At 39.6% G+C, this 15,025-nt stretch overlaps 1 protein-coding gene across 7 annotated transcripts in view; it reads right to left on the bottom strand.

The window, feature by feature from the left end:
* Nucleotides 1–15,025, bottom strand: part of CEP128 (centrosomal protein 128) — a 418,732-nt gene that overhangs the window by 377,235 nt on the left and 26,472 nt on the right. For 6 of the 7 annotated variants that reach the window (XM_050953220.1, XM_050953223.1, XM_050953224.1 and 3 more), the window contains exons 2-3: nucleotides 7,032–7,192; nucleotides 4,511–4,597 (exon numbers count right to left, since the gene is read on the bottom strand). In XM_050953220.1, coding sequence (XP_050809177.1) covers nucleotides 4,511–4,597; nucleotides 7,032–7,178 — 234 coding nt within the window. In that variant the 5' untranslated portion in view covers nucleotides 7,179–7,192. Of the gene's footprint in view, nucleotides 1–4,494; nucleotides 4,598–7,031; nucleotides 7,193–15,025 lie in introns of those variants that run through there. The other variant, XM_050953226.1, reaches the window with a different exon arrangement.

The raw sequence follows: 15,025 nt of genomic DNA on the forward strand, positions 1-15,025 counted from the left end.
TTAAGGGGCAACATCACAGTAACAAGAAGCAAAATCCCTTTAAAAATAACTACAGAAAGAATTAGACAGAGATTCCTAAAAATGTTCTGTTTAACATCAACTTAGTCTATGTGAAATGCTGAAAGAAACCAGATGTGGTAAGAGGCATGAAGATAATCACACATTAGTAACTTACACACACATCATTGAACAAGGTGTAGAACACAAGGGGTAGTTCATCCAGTCACTCATTTATTAAGCTAATAGCTAATATCTGTTCATGCTTTTAATCAATTGTCTTAATTTAGCAGATAAAATGGCTGTTTTTGCAAGACAAGGGTGAAGAACACTATTTGCATTCTGGTGATTTGTTAGAAGAAGACCTGAGTACTTGTCATAGAACAACTGGACATCCAAATAAGATATGGATTTAAAAAAAAATGTATGTTGTAAGTTGTATGTGTCCAACTGAAAAATCTTGATTCTGTAGGACTTCTTTAAAGTACAGTGTACTACAGAAAGAAGGATTCCAACTGTATAGTGGCAACCAAAACTTACTTTTTTTAAAAGACCACCACAATAAAAGGATATTTGAAATATAGACACTCAGTTTTGAGAACAGCTATTCTTTTAAAAACTAACAGAGATGGATATATACTGTCTAAGTTCTTAAAGTGATGGTAGTAGCAGGAACAAAAACCTTTAAACACATCTTTACAAGAAAAGTAAACATTTTAAGACTGTCCTGAGACAAAAACACTGGTTCTCACATGAGATTCAAAGCAGGAGTGGTTGTTTAAGTTACTAACATCTGAATTCTACACAGGCAAAAGAGGAAGAGGCAAGAATTGGAACTTGATGGCTAAGAAAAGACAAAGGCAGACTTCCACATAAGAATAATGAAAACTCCAGCGGCTTTTAGACACATAAGGGTAAGCAAACCCACTCCTGATCTAGCAAGAGGCCACACAGCAAGTAGGGTTAGAACCCAGAATCAAACTAAAGTCTCCTACCTGCCAATGAACCACACTGTCTATTCTTATGTGACAATAGTGACATCAGGTCTAATGTTTTCACTAGCTAGAAGGAACCAGATTCAATCATGCTGAGGAAACTAGAAACCGGAAAGAACTAGGGTTTTTACAGAGTCTTGCTTTTCCCCATTTAATTGTTCCTGGTTAGCTTTGTCTTTGCTATATGTATTTTGCATCCAGAAATGGCTGCAATCCTGCCGGGCTATCTTGGGGAGCCATTAACATGCATTTTTGTAGTCAAGCTGAGCATCATGAGCTCACAGACAAATCCAGTTTCTGAAATATATTTAGGACAATCATCTAGGCAGTGCACTGTGGCTTCCTTTGCCACCATTCCCTAGTCACTGACAAGCATATAGAGTTCTTTCCAAATAGCCTGCAAAATGTTGAGTTTCAAAAGATGGGCATGGAAGACAGTCAGTTATTCAGGAAGAATTCTGGACTGACCTTGTTAAAAACTGAACAAAACCAATGAGCTGTAAATAAGGTTTATATAATGAAACTATATTTTGTATACTGCAGAACACTGCAAAAAACAAATCTATCACAACATATTGGATTTGCTACACAGGATCACTGTGCCATCAAGCTTACTACCCTGCATCAAAGAGTAGCCAACTCTTAACACTGCAAAGGAAGGAAAAGACATAATTTCCCCCTTCAGTCACCCACCCAAATGTTTTATACATAGCGATGAGAATGAATGGGAAAAAACAAAGATTCCTTTTGAAGTAAAGTATAAACCAGGATTAAAATTCATTCATTGTAGGAGAAGCTCACAGTCAAGACATGCCTATATTATGACTGAGCTAATTGTTGATAATCAAACTTCCCCAGACCAACTGAAGACAGGCAAAATAGAAGGATGCCAACTACAGTATTTTTATGCAAAGCAGGATGCTGTAATCTTCTTCTAATTTCTCCCTGTCAGGAATCAGGGCCTGCAGCAGAGCTAGTCTCCAGGAAGCCTCATTAGTACATCTGGCTTGCAGCCTGATTAGCCATCCAACCCGACCGGCTGCAGAGTCCAACAGGCTAGGTCTTAAGCCAGCAGCTGCAGCTCGCTGGCTTCCTAACGCTCATCCCCATGACTGTGGCCTGCTCCTGCATTACCTTTTTCATGCTGCTCCTGTTTACATTGAGCCTTGCCTCTGTCCTTTCCTGTACCTTGAACCCCTCCTTGTCTGCTACTCTGCTTGCTCCAGTTCCTGACCTCCAGTTTGACCCTTGACTCCAGCTCCTGGCTATGAACTCTGGCTCGACCCCCTGGCTCTGGGTATCCAGATCTTGACCTCCGGTTTTGGTTCCTAATGACTGACTATGGCTCTGAACCCGGCCACAAGCTATGTTCTGGCCAATAGCCTACACTGCCCTCATCCCAGTGGACTGACCTCCCTCACAGAAGCATCCAGGAATGGAGAGAACTGTCAAAACCATTTTTTCACTCTTTGCTCAAGTTTCAACAAGAGATGGCAGAATCCTAGATCAGCTTAGATATTTTGAAAACTTGATCATACCCTGGAGTAACATGTAATTGTGGGGTTAGAAGATAGATTTCTGGCTGCTAGAATTCAGAGCAGGACTCTTGTGAGGACAGTCTCAACACAATACACCTATGTTTAATTCCCTAGTATGGCCTCCCATCACCCACCAAAAACTTCCTCACTGTTCCAGCAGGCTTGGAACCAGTATAAGAGGGGACAGTTGTATCAAGAATTCAGGCAGCCAGGGATAAGAAATAAATGGTAGCAAATCAGAAGTATGGCAAAATAAGCAAGTGAGACTGCTAGTAGGCAGGAAGAAAGTATCAGACCATTGGTACACAGGAAGTATAATATGGATGTGAAGGTGATGGAAGATGACTTTTTTATGTTTAGGGAAGTGAACAGGAACTGTTTGGAAGACAAAGTTTTTTACTAATAGAGGATGGAGACTATACTTTAGTATTCTAAGTCTCCAACAGGAGATATCCCAAAACTTTATTGCTCAACTGGTGAAGAGAAATCAAGTCAGAAAGATATCAGTCATGCAGATGCTAAAAAAAGAAGGTCCTGAATCAAAATAAAATTCTAACACAGCCATGCTCAGCCAAAACCCAGTTCAACTTCTAGCTGTCTGAAAAGAACACCTACTAGTATGTTGAGAGTAAATAAGCCTATCATGTTTTTCTATACTCTGAAAAGTTAGTGTGTCTTTAAAAAAAAAAACCTGAATAAATTTCATCATTAGTAAAATAGTGAAAACTAATAAAACCCAATCGTGAAGCTACATTTCTCTCTCCCATGTCCAAGAGAAATGTTAAGAGTAAAAATCAGCAATTAAACTATATCTATCTATTTGCAAAGGCACAAGTACTCAAGTTTATCTTCTAAATCAATCAGAATATTAGTATTGAAGACATCTACGCTTCCCAACCTTGATAGTTATAGTCCCAATTACTAGGATAGAATAAAATTTTCCTACTGCTTTTCCAGAAGAAAAATAGCAGGTAATTCTACATTACAATGTATAAGTATGGAAATTCACATAATTTTAATATTTAAGTTTAATTTCTTTAAATATTCTACTTATTTGTATTGTGCAGTATTATTTGGTATAGTACAACTGAGCACTGAAAGGCATATTTTACTAGAATTTCCACAAATTAAGAACGTTGTATTACTGAACTCAATGAATATATACCCCAGAGTACTCAAATATTAGGCCAATTTTCAAGCAAAACAGTACATTTTCCACATTTCCTTTCATACCACTGGATTCAGTTTCAATAAATCTCTGACTTTAACATCTCAAACTTGATAGCTTCCAGAGTACCAACCAATTTGTTCATCCTTAACACTATCCATCTCCTGTTTTACTCTACAATTAAATATCACCCCCATTCATTTCTGATTAAATTCACTCTGGGGCAAGCGCTTGCAAAATGCCCTGTGTACCACATTTAAGCACCATTCCATGTCAGTGGCTTAAGTCATGTATAAGGCCTTGTGTGGGCCCTCTAAACCATGGTGAATTTCACCCTTCAGCCATTTCCTAAAGAGACTACAAAGAAGACTGTGCCAACCAGTACTAAAAGTGTTCTAATCTCATTCATAGTGTCAAGTATCGGGGATAGCCGTGTTAGTATGTATCCACAAAAACAACAAGGAGTCCGGTGGCACCCTAAAGACTAACAGATTTATTTGAGCATAAGATTTCATGGGTAAAAAACCTCACTTCTTAAAATTCCATGCATCTGAAGAAGTGAGGTTTTTACCCACAAAAGCTTATGCCCAAATAAATCTGTTAGTCTTTAAGGTGCCACCGGATTCCTTGTTGCTAATCTCATTCAGAAACTCTATCAATTTCAAAAGGTGGTAGTACAGAAGACTATTAAAGATTGATTTATACTGTTTAAATCTCTCTCTCTAGCTTGCCCATTGCTAGACACCAATTTTCAGCTGGTTATATAATAATACAGGAGGAAGAGGCTTAAAGTTACATTGAAAGTTGCTCACAGTTGCTATAGCTTCAGTCTGTTCATTGTTGTACTCTCTGTACTGTCCTAGCATCTGGTCAACATGTCTCAGGTTTCGGTTGGTATCCTTAAGAACAAAATTGAGGAAAAAGAAAGTTAAATTAGAAATAGTCTCGCCAAAGAAACAAAAATGCATTACTTTGTTAGTGTTACCATTAATAATATTTTGCCTCACATTAGGCATCTAAATAAGTGATCTGATTTTCAATGTGGCTGAGCACCCACAACTCCCATGGAAGGCTGTGAGAGCTGGAGACACCGAGCACCTGTGAAAACAAATCAGACCAATCATTTTCAATAGATGCCTAAGTTTAAGCAGCCAAATTTTGCCTATACTATATCAAAACCTTTCAGCCAAGGACCTTAAAGCAATCACTTAGCCTCATATTATGGCAATCCCATTGAAATTCCAAAGTATCATTATTAAGGCAACATTGTAGTCACGGGTATTTTTAGTAAAAAGTCATGGACAGGTCACAGGCAGTAAACAAAAATTCACAGCCCGTGACTTGTACTATATACCCCTTACTAAAATTTAGGCCAGAGGGCTGCGGGTGCACTGAAGCAGCAGTCTGGGGGTGCTGCGGGTGTTGGAGGTGTGTGGTCCCAGACCCCCACTGGTGCTGGGTGGGCGGGGGCACGAGGTTTGGCAGGGATGGCAGGCTCCCTACCACCCAGCTCCTCAGAAGCAGCTGGCATATCCCTGCAGCTACTATGGGGACGGAAGGCCGGGGGGCTCCGTGCGCGGCCCCTGCCATGAGCACTGGCTCTGCAGCTCCCACTGACCAGGAACCACAGCCAATAGAAGCTGCAGGGGCCATGCCTGCAGGCAGGCGCAGCGCACAGAGCCTCCTGACCCTTCCACCTAGGAGATGCAGGGACATGCGGGCCACTTCCGGGGAGCCCCCACTAAGTAAGCGCCAATCCGCAACCCTTGCCTCAGCCCTGAGTCCCCTACCACACCCAAACTGCTGCTGCTGTGGGGAGGGGAATGCAGTGGCCCAAGACTGCCCCAACAGCAGTCAGTGTGGTAGCCCCGGAGCCAGCTGCAACAGTCACGGAGGTCATGGAAAGTCACAGAATCCATGACTTCCATTACCTTCATGACAGACAGGCAGCCTTAATCATTACCTGTATTTTACACATGGGTAAGCTGAGGCAAAGAGTTAAAGCTACCTGTCAAGTTCACCAAATAGTAAGAGAGAGCTTGAAGCTATGGGCAGGCACTTTGAATAAACTGAAAATATATACTGGTATTTTTGTTATATTGTCTGGCTCAGCGGCTACATAAAAATATAAGCCGCTGTCAAGTAAAAAGGAAGTGTGATCTTCTAGTTATGGCATAAGACTGGAGTCAAGATCTGGATTCTATTCAATGCTGGAATTCACTTCACTCTCAATGCCTCAGTTCCCTCATCTGCAAAATGAGGACAATGCATACTTCACACCAAAATATTAATCAAAATGAACACAGTGCATCTAAATCAGGATCTTTCTTCAGCTCAGAATTAAAACTGCAGTGTTGTATCTCAGTTATTCCAGCTCAAGTTTACTCTGTGTTCAAGTTAAGATTTCTCTTTTCTAAGTTACAACTCAGCAGACTCACTGCGGGTTCTTTCCTTCTCAGCATCACCAGTAGCAAAGATACCGCATGGCAGGCCAACTCACACCCTCATTTTTGTTGCTGGTGATGGATGCATTAAGAACAAAATAACCCAGCTTGACTCAGAGCTCAACGTGAGTCTGCAAGGCTGTCAGCTAGAAAGCAGTCTTAACTTGCAAACTGAGCTAGTTTGAGTTGGAGTCAGGGATACATAAAACATGGAACCCCACAATGCCAATTGTACAGAATTACATTTGCTCACAGAGAAGCCACTGCCCCAAAAAGTCATCCAAACAAGTAACATGCACTCTCTTTTGCATTCTAGCCTGTCCATAATCCTTTGTCTGAACATTATCTATTCAGAGTATCAAATCTGTGGGCCAGGGATCTTTGTCTTCACACTGTCTGTAACTGTTTTTTTTTTTACTTATATTATGATAATACATAGGACTCCCAGGATCCCACTGTGCTAGGCAATGTACAAACACAGAACAAAATGACAGTTGCTGCCCCAAAGAGCTAATGCATCCTGTTGGAATTCTGCAGTTAATTTCAAAATAAAATAAAATAAACAAATAGATTGCTCTGTTCCCAAGCATTTTGCCAACTTCATAACTGAATGAGACATTATCAGACCTTTCCATGGTTTAAATAAGTCATTTCTAACAATATTTTATCAAGCTTCCATGTTGCTGTCAGAAATAGTAGTAAAATACTCACTGTAAATGCAGACATGTCATGCTTTATTTCCCAAATAGTTTTTACAATTGGTAAAGGGCAAGTAATATTTCCCATTACCACAGCACTTTAGACCACCTCATTCAGAAAAGTTGGACACTTTCTTTTACACAAACATAAGTTATCCTGTTTGCACAGCATCTGATCATTTTCTAACAACCTGTAAAGTGCTTGCTAAGGTATGGATCTTCTCTGTAACATCTCCAGCCCCATGGTTTCGGGCTCTGCTGTGAGTGGCTCTTAGAGGGCCCCGCCTTCCTACACGACTAAGAAGAAAGTTGTCTGAATCACTGGATGAATCTGCCATTGATGTATTGAAATCTGGGGAACAGGAGAAAAGGACAGATCTGAATGTAACCACACTTACATCATAAAATCCAGTCATTGAAATATGAACAAACTTGAACATCTCTAATTGACCAAAAATATGTATTTGTCAGTGTTGGTTAAGAAGTGTGCAAACTATGATGAATCAGGGTTTTTTTACTGCAATAACAACATGAAGGGAAGATGACTATTACAGCGAATGCTGACAACTCTGGAAGCATAAACCAGCGGAATCAATTAAAGAAAAAACAGGCACATGAAAATAGTTAGTTCATCTTTAAGATGCAACACAGTATACATTTCTCTGCTCTATGCATATATGCAAGAACTTTAAAGAAGCAACTGATGCCTCATGAAAAACATTCTATATAAAAATAGCTTTGCCTCTATTTTCTCTCTTTATAGGAAGGGGCAGACAGATGTAGCGGGAAGGAGATTCCAGTTTTCTATTAAATATAGAAGTTGACATAAAAACCAAGATCTATGTTTATTACAAGATCACCTGCTTCAGGTTAACAAGGTGAAATCATAATCCCATATATAACAACATAATTGTCACTACAGCAACAAAATGATCACCACACAGAAGGAATTAGAGTTCATGTGATCATAGGCAGAGAGAAAAACTCAAAACAAATATAGTTTTAAATGCAGCTATCACTAGAAAGAAGTTTTAAGAAGGGAGGGGCAGAAAAAAATAGGAAAAAGTAGCATTTCTTAGGCCCAACAGCCTTTAAATAGATTTCAGAAGTTTTCAGTGAGGCATAAACTCATATTTAGTATTTATTATTTAATCCAGAGAAATGTTAACTTCCAGTAGTTGAAGCAGATTACTGGAGTCAGGACATCTCTGTTCTCTTCCCATCTTCCCATAGACTTTGGACAAGTCACTTAGACAAGTCCTGTGCCTCAGTTTTCAGTTTGATCTGTCAAGCAGTGTGTTTCAAGTTTTAATAAGTCCTGGTAAAGTACATTGAGACCTTCAGATGAAAGATGCTTTAGAGCTACTTTAGTAATTTTGCTTTATTTAATTTTTATTAGACATACCTCTTCAGACTCCTCACATCAAGTATTCAACATAGCTTTTTTTTCGTCTTTCTATTCAGACATCATCTTCATGATAAATTCTCAGTGTTGTACATGCAACTTCTACTATATCAGATGTCTTTTAAAACCGTTTATGTCATCAACCCATCCATCTCTTTTCTCCTCCAGCTTTGACAACCTCTTTGTCCACTTCTTCAATGAGGACCTCATCTTTTTTCCAGGCTGCCTCCTACTCTCTTTTTCCTTTATATTAATTTAACTAAAATTAATTATTTCTTCCTTGATGCTTATGGCTAGTGATTAAATTATATTCACATTTCTCCTTCCCTATGTAATACACAAGGCCCATCTCTTCTCCCATCCTGAGAGGCAAAATTCACCACATCAATATACTTTCAATATGCTGGTTAGGGGGAAGAGGTGTGTCATTGAAATGCAAAGAAAACAGTCAGCGGTAACAAAATAAGAACCTAATTCTGGGAGGTACTGAACACTCATTTCTTACCAACCTTCCAGGAAGTTCCCAGGCCTAAATTTTTGAGACTGTTTTTGAAAGTGTTTTTGGTAACTGAGGGATAAGAACATAAGAATAGCCATACTGAGTCAGACCAAAGGTCCATTTAGCCCAGTATTCTGGCTTCCAACAGTGGCCAATGCCAGGTGTCCCAGAGGGAATGAACAGAACAGGTAATCATCAAGCGATCCATCCCCCATTGCGCATTCCCAGCTTCTGGCAAACAGAGGCCTGGGACACCATCCCTACCCAAGCTGGCTACCAGCCATGGATGGACCTATCCTCCATGAACTTATCTAGTTCTTTTTTGAACCCTGTTAGTGTCTTGGCCTTAACAACATCCTCTCGCAAAGAGTTCCACAGATTGACTATGTTGTGTGAAAAAATATTTCCTTTTGTTTGTTTTAAACCTGATGCCTATTAATTTCATTTGGTGATCCCTTATTCTTGTATTATGAGAAGGACTAAATAACACTTCCTTATTTACTTTCTCCAACCAGTCATGATTTTATAGACCACCTTAGTCATCTCTTTTCCAAGCTGAGAAGTCCCAGTTTTATTAATCTCTTCTCATATGGAAGCCATTCCATACCCCTAATCATTTTTGTTGCCCTTTTCTGAACTTTTTCCAATGCCAATATCTCTTTTTCGAGATGGACCGACAACATCGGCACACAGTCTTCTAGATGTCAGCATACCATGGATTTATATAGAGGGAATATGATATTTTTTGTCTTATTATCTATCCCTTTCTTAATGATTCCCAACACTGTTCGTTTTGACTGCCACTACACATTCAATGGATGTTTCTGAGAACTATCCACAATGACTCCAACATCTCTTTCTTGAGTACTAATTTAGACACCACCATTTTATATATGCAGTTGGGATTACGTTTTCCAATGTGCATTACTTTGCATTTATCAACATTGAACTTCATCTGCCATTTTGTTGCCCAGTAATCCAGTTTTGCAAGATCCTTTGTAGCTCAATGCAGTCTGCCTGTATCATCTGCAAATTTTACCACCTCACTGTTAACTGTTGAATAGAACTGGTCCCAGTACACACTCTTGGGGGACACCACTATTTATCTTTCTCCATTCTGGAAACTGATCATTAATTCTTACCCTCTGAATTCTATCTTTTAACTAATTACTGATCCATAAGAGGACCTTCCCTCTTAACCCATGACAGCTTACTTTGCTTAGAGCCTTCAGTGAGGGACTTTGTCAAAGGCTTTCTGAAAATCTAAGTACACTATATCCTCCTTGTCCACATGCTTGTAGAACCCCTCAAAGAATTCTAGTAGATTGGGGAGGCATGATTTCCTTTTACAAAAAACATGCTGACTCTTCCCCAACAAATTGTGTTCATCTATGTGTCTGACAATTTTGTTCTTTACTATAGTTTCAACCATTTTGTCCAGTACTGAAGTCAGGCTTACTGGTCTGTAATTACCGGGATCACCTCTAGAGCCCTTTTTAAACATTGGCATCACATTAGCTATCTTTCAGTCATTTGATACAGAAGCTGATTTAAATGATAGCTAGATAGTCTGTAACCTACAACTATTTAGTAGTTCTGCAATTTCACATTTGAGTTCCTTCAGAACTCTTCAATGAATACCATCAGGTTCTGGTGACTTATTACTATTTAGTTTATCATTTTATTCCAAATCTGCTCTAATGACAACTCAATCCAGGACAGTTCCTCAGATTTGTCACTTAAAAAGAATGTCTCAGGTTTAGGAATTTCCCTCACATCCTCAGCCACAAAGACTGATGCAATGAATTCATTTAGTTTCTCCGCAATGGCCTTGTCATCCTTGAGTGCTCCTTTAGCATCTCGATCATACAGTGACCCCACTGGTTGTTTAGCAGGCTTCTTGCTTCTGATGTACTTAAAAAAAATTTGCTATTACTTTTGAGTCTTTGGCTAGCTGTTCTTCACATTCTTTTTTTGGCCTTCCTAATATTTTTACACATAATTTGCCAGAGTTTATTCTCCTTTCTATTTTCCTCACTAGGGTTTAACTTCCACTTTTTAAAGGATGCCTTTTTGCATCTCACTGCTTCTTTTACTTTGTTTAGCTATGGTGGCACTTTTTTGGTTCTCTTACTATGTTTGAGGTATAAATTTAAGTTGAGCCTCTATTATGGTGTCTTTAAAAAGTTTCCATGCAGCTTGCAGGGATTTCACTTTTGGTACTGTATCTTTTAATTTATGTTTCACTAACTTCCTCATTTTAGTGTAGTCCCCCTTTCTGAAATTAAATGCTACAGTGTTGGACTGCTGTGGTGTTTTCCCCACCACAGAGATGTCAAATTTAATTATATTATGGTCACTATTACTAAGTGGCCCAGCTATATTCACCTCTTAGACCAGATGCTGTGCTCCACTTAGGACTAAATCAAGAATTGCCTCTCCTCTTGTGGGTTCCAGGACTAGCTGCTCCAAGAAGCAGTCATTTAAGGTGTCAAGAAACTTTATCTCTGCATCCCATCCTGAGGTGACATGTACCCAAGCAACATGGGGACAGTTGAAATCCCCCATTATTATTTAGTATTCTGTTTTTATAGCCTCTCTAATCTCCCTGAGTATTTCACAAACACTATTGCCATCCCGGTCAGATCGTCGGTAATGTATCCCTACTGGTACACTCTTGTTATCAGAGCATGAAATTACTATCCATAAAGATTCTAGGGTACAGTTTGGTTTATTTAAGATTTTTACTTCATTAGATTAATACGCTTTCACATATAGTACCACTCCCTAATCAATATGACCTGTTCTGCCCTTCAGATATATTTTGTACCCTGGTATTACATGCTCCTCTGCACGTGTCGGCTTTCCCCCAGCCCTTAGTTTAAAAACTGCTCTCTGACCTTTCTTAATTTTAAGCGCCAGCAAGCTGGTTCCATTTTAGTTTAAGCGGAGCCCATCCTTCTTGTATAGGCTCCATTGTGGATAAAAATCAATTATTTTTTTTTTAAAAATCAAAACAATTAGATTTTTTAATTTAAATCAGATGTTTTTGACAAAATGCTTGTTGAGGAAAAAACCTATCTAAACATAGTTTTAATTAAGATATCTTTGAGCTATAATATATCTCATCATGGAACAGGGATTATAAATTCTAATTCTATAGTATGAAACAATATATTCATGTAACATTTAAGAAAAGTTTTATAAATGAGTTCCAATAGTTTATGGATTAGGGACCCAATCTCATGGGGTTCCAGGGGCTTCTGTATAGATTATTTAGGTTAATCTTTCTATCTACCCAATGGGACGCAGTGTGCAGATAACCATCAGAGATGCTTAGTTTTGCAGTTCTCAAACTGAGGATTTGTGTCTCCAGAGGCAACACGCTTGTTAACAGCAAAAATGTTTTAAAATAAATAAATAATATATAGAGGTGAGAAATAACAGACCTCAACCCTACTGTCCCTCTTCAAATTTGTGTACACAGAGTCAATCCCCTACCTCTCTCTAAAAGTGCAAAGTTTAAAAAAGTTCAATGAATAGAAGATTGTCGGGGGTGGAATAGATCCGGACAAGGAGACGAAGTCTGGAGATAAATGTGGGAAGGGAGGGACAGGCAGTAGAAACAAAAGTGAAACTGTCTGAGCAGCATATTCCAGAAGTCTTCAGGTCTTTCTGAGTGTAGCCTTCATTGATTTGAGATCTACCCTGATAGGCTCCCTCTTCCCCAAAAGTTTCCCCAGTTCCTAAAAAATCTAAATCCCTCCTCCCTACACCATCATTTCATCAACGCATTGAGTGCTGCAATAATTAGTTAATTCATACCCCATCCATGAAAGTAGAATTAAATACTTTTTCAAAAATAAAGGGAAGAAATAATAATGGAGAGTTAGGATACAATCCTGAATTGCGCTCTGTACAGGCAGACATCTGCACTCACACAAAGAGCATCTTGCACATACGAGGGCACAAATGAGTACAAAGATCTTTCCCTGAAAAGAGCCATTTTAGCCGCTTATAACAGGGATTTCACACAAAAATTTGGCCCATGGGCCAGATCCAACTTGCAAAATGTATTTATGTGACCTGCATAACATACTGATTCTCCAGAATCACAGCTTTCATTTTTAAAAAAAATGTAAGTCTATATCCCTCAGAGTTGCAAGGAAAGCCCTCCAAATGTGAACTGAAATCAATACAATACCATTTGCCTTAGTCTGCAGATAGCCTGATAGTTGTGAACTGCCTTTGCCCCCATTTATTCCATTGGAGCATCAACTTAAAGCCTAACAGTGACACTTCAGTATCAACAATAACTATTACGTTAGTGGATAGTCTACCATTTGAAAAGGCAAAGGGGTGGAGTAAAACCCTCAGGAATTGGGAACTGCTGCACAGAACAACAGGAAGAACACAGGAGACTTCCAAAAACCAACAAAAGAGAAGAGGGGAAGGAAAACAGGGAAGAAGTAGAGGTGACCCAAGAGGAAACAGATTTTCTCACTGAATTATGCTGAATTTGAAAATAATCTTTCATGAAGTCAGACCCTTAACTATTACATCAAGGCTGTATTTTCTCCTGGATTTCTGTGCAAACCTCCCATTGACAGCAAACTCTCCACAATCCATAGTGAATCTCCCACTGAAGTCCTATATGTGTATCCCAGCCCATAAACCATCATTTCTAAAATAGAATCTGCCCCCCTCCACCAAATGAGTTTGACATTCCTACACTGTAGCCTCCCAGGATGTTATTGCAGAGTAGCTCCCCTTTCCTTCCATCTGCTCACACACAGTTTGATAAATCATCACAATCATTTTGATTTTCATGCTAATTAGTTGTTTGCAGTGTTGTTCTAGCCATGTTGGTCGCAGGATATGAGAGAGTAAGTGCGATAGCATCTTTTACTGGACCAACTTCTGTTAATGGAAGGGACAAGCTTTTGATCTCCAGAAAAGTCTTCTGGGGGCAAGCCATGGGTAAGGTAACCAAAGTTTCTAAGCTAATTATAGACTCAGACTCATAGATTCTAGGGTCAGAAGGGACCAATGTGATCATCTAGTCCGACCTCCTGCACAAATCAGGCCACAGAACCCTACTCATCCACTTCTATAACAAACCCCTAACCTATGTCCGAGTTATTGAAGTCTTCAAATTGTGGTTTGAAGACCTCAAGCTGCAGAGAATCCACCAGCAAGTGACCCATGCCCCACGCTGCAGAGGAAGGCGAAAAACCTCCAGGGCCTCTGCCAATCTGCCCCAGAGGAAAATTCCTTCCCCACCCCACATATGGCGATCAGCTAAACCCTAAGCATGTGGGCAAGACTCACCAGCCAGCACTCAGAAAAGAATTCTCTGCAGTAACTCAGATCACATCCCATCCAACATCCCATCACTGACCACTGGGCATTCTTATCTGCTGATAATCAAAGATCAATTGCCAAAATTAGGCTATCCCATCATACCATCCCTTCCATAAACTTATCAAGCTTAGTCTTAAAGCCAGATATGTCTTTTGCCCCCACTACTCCCATTGGAAGGCTGTTCCAGAACTTCACTCCTCTAATGGTTAGAAACCTTCATCTAATTTCAAGTCTAAACTTCCTAGTGTCCAGTTTATACCCATTTGTTCTTGTATCTACATTGGTACTAAGCTTAAATAATTCCTCTCCCTCCCTAATATTAATCCCTCTGATATATTCACAAAGAGCAAGCATATCCCCCCTCAGCCTTCTTTTGGCTAGACTAAACAAGCCAAGCTCTTTGAGTCTCCTTTCATATGACAGGTTTTCCATGCCTCGATCATCCTAGTAGCCCGTCTCTGAACCTGTTCCAGTTTGAATTCATCCTTCTTAAACATGGGATACCAGAACTGCACACAGTATTCCAGGTGGTGTCTCACCAGTGCCTTATATAACGGTACTAACACCTCCTTATCTTTGCTGGAAATACCTCGCCTGATGCATCCTAAAACGCATTAGCTTTTTAATGGCCATATCACATTGGCGGCTCATAGTCATCCTGTGATCAACCAATACCCCAAGGTCCTTCTCCTCCTCTGTTGCTTCCAACTGATGTGTCCCCAATGTATATCTAAAGTTCTTATTATTAATCCCTAAGTGCATGACCTTGCACTTTTCACTATTAAATTTCATCCTATTACTATTACTCCAGTTTACAAGGTCATCCAGATCTTCCTGTATGATATCCCGGTCCTTCTCCATGTTAGCAATACCCCCCAGCTTCGTGTCATCCGCATACTTTATTAGCACATTCCTGC

Source organism: Gopherus flavomarginatus, chromosome 5 (genome assembly GCF_025201925.1).
Source record: "Gopherus flavomarginatus isolate rGopFla2 chromosome 5, rGopFla2.mat.asm, whole genome shotgun sequence".
Classification (NCBI taxonomy): domain Eukaryota; kingdom Metazoa; phylum Chordata; order Testudines; family Testudinidae; genus Gopherus; species Gopherus flavomarginatus.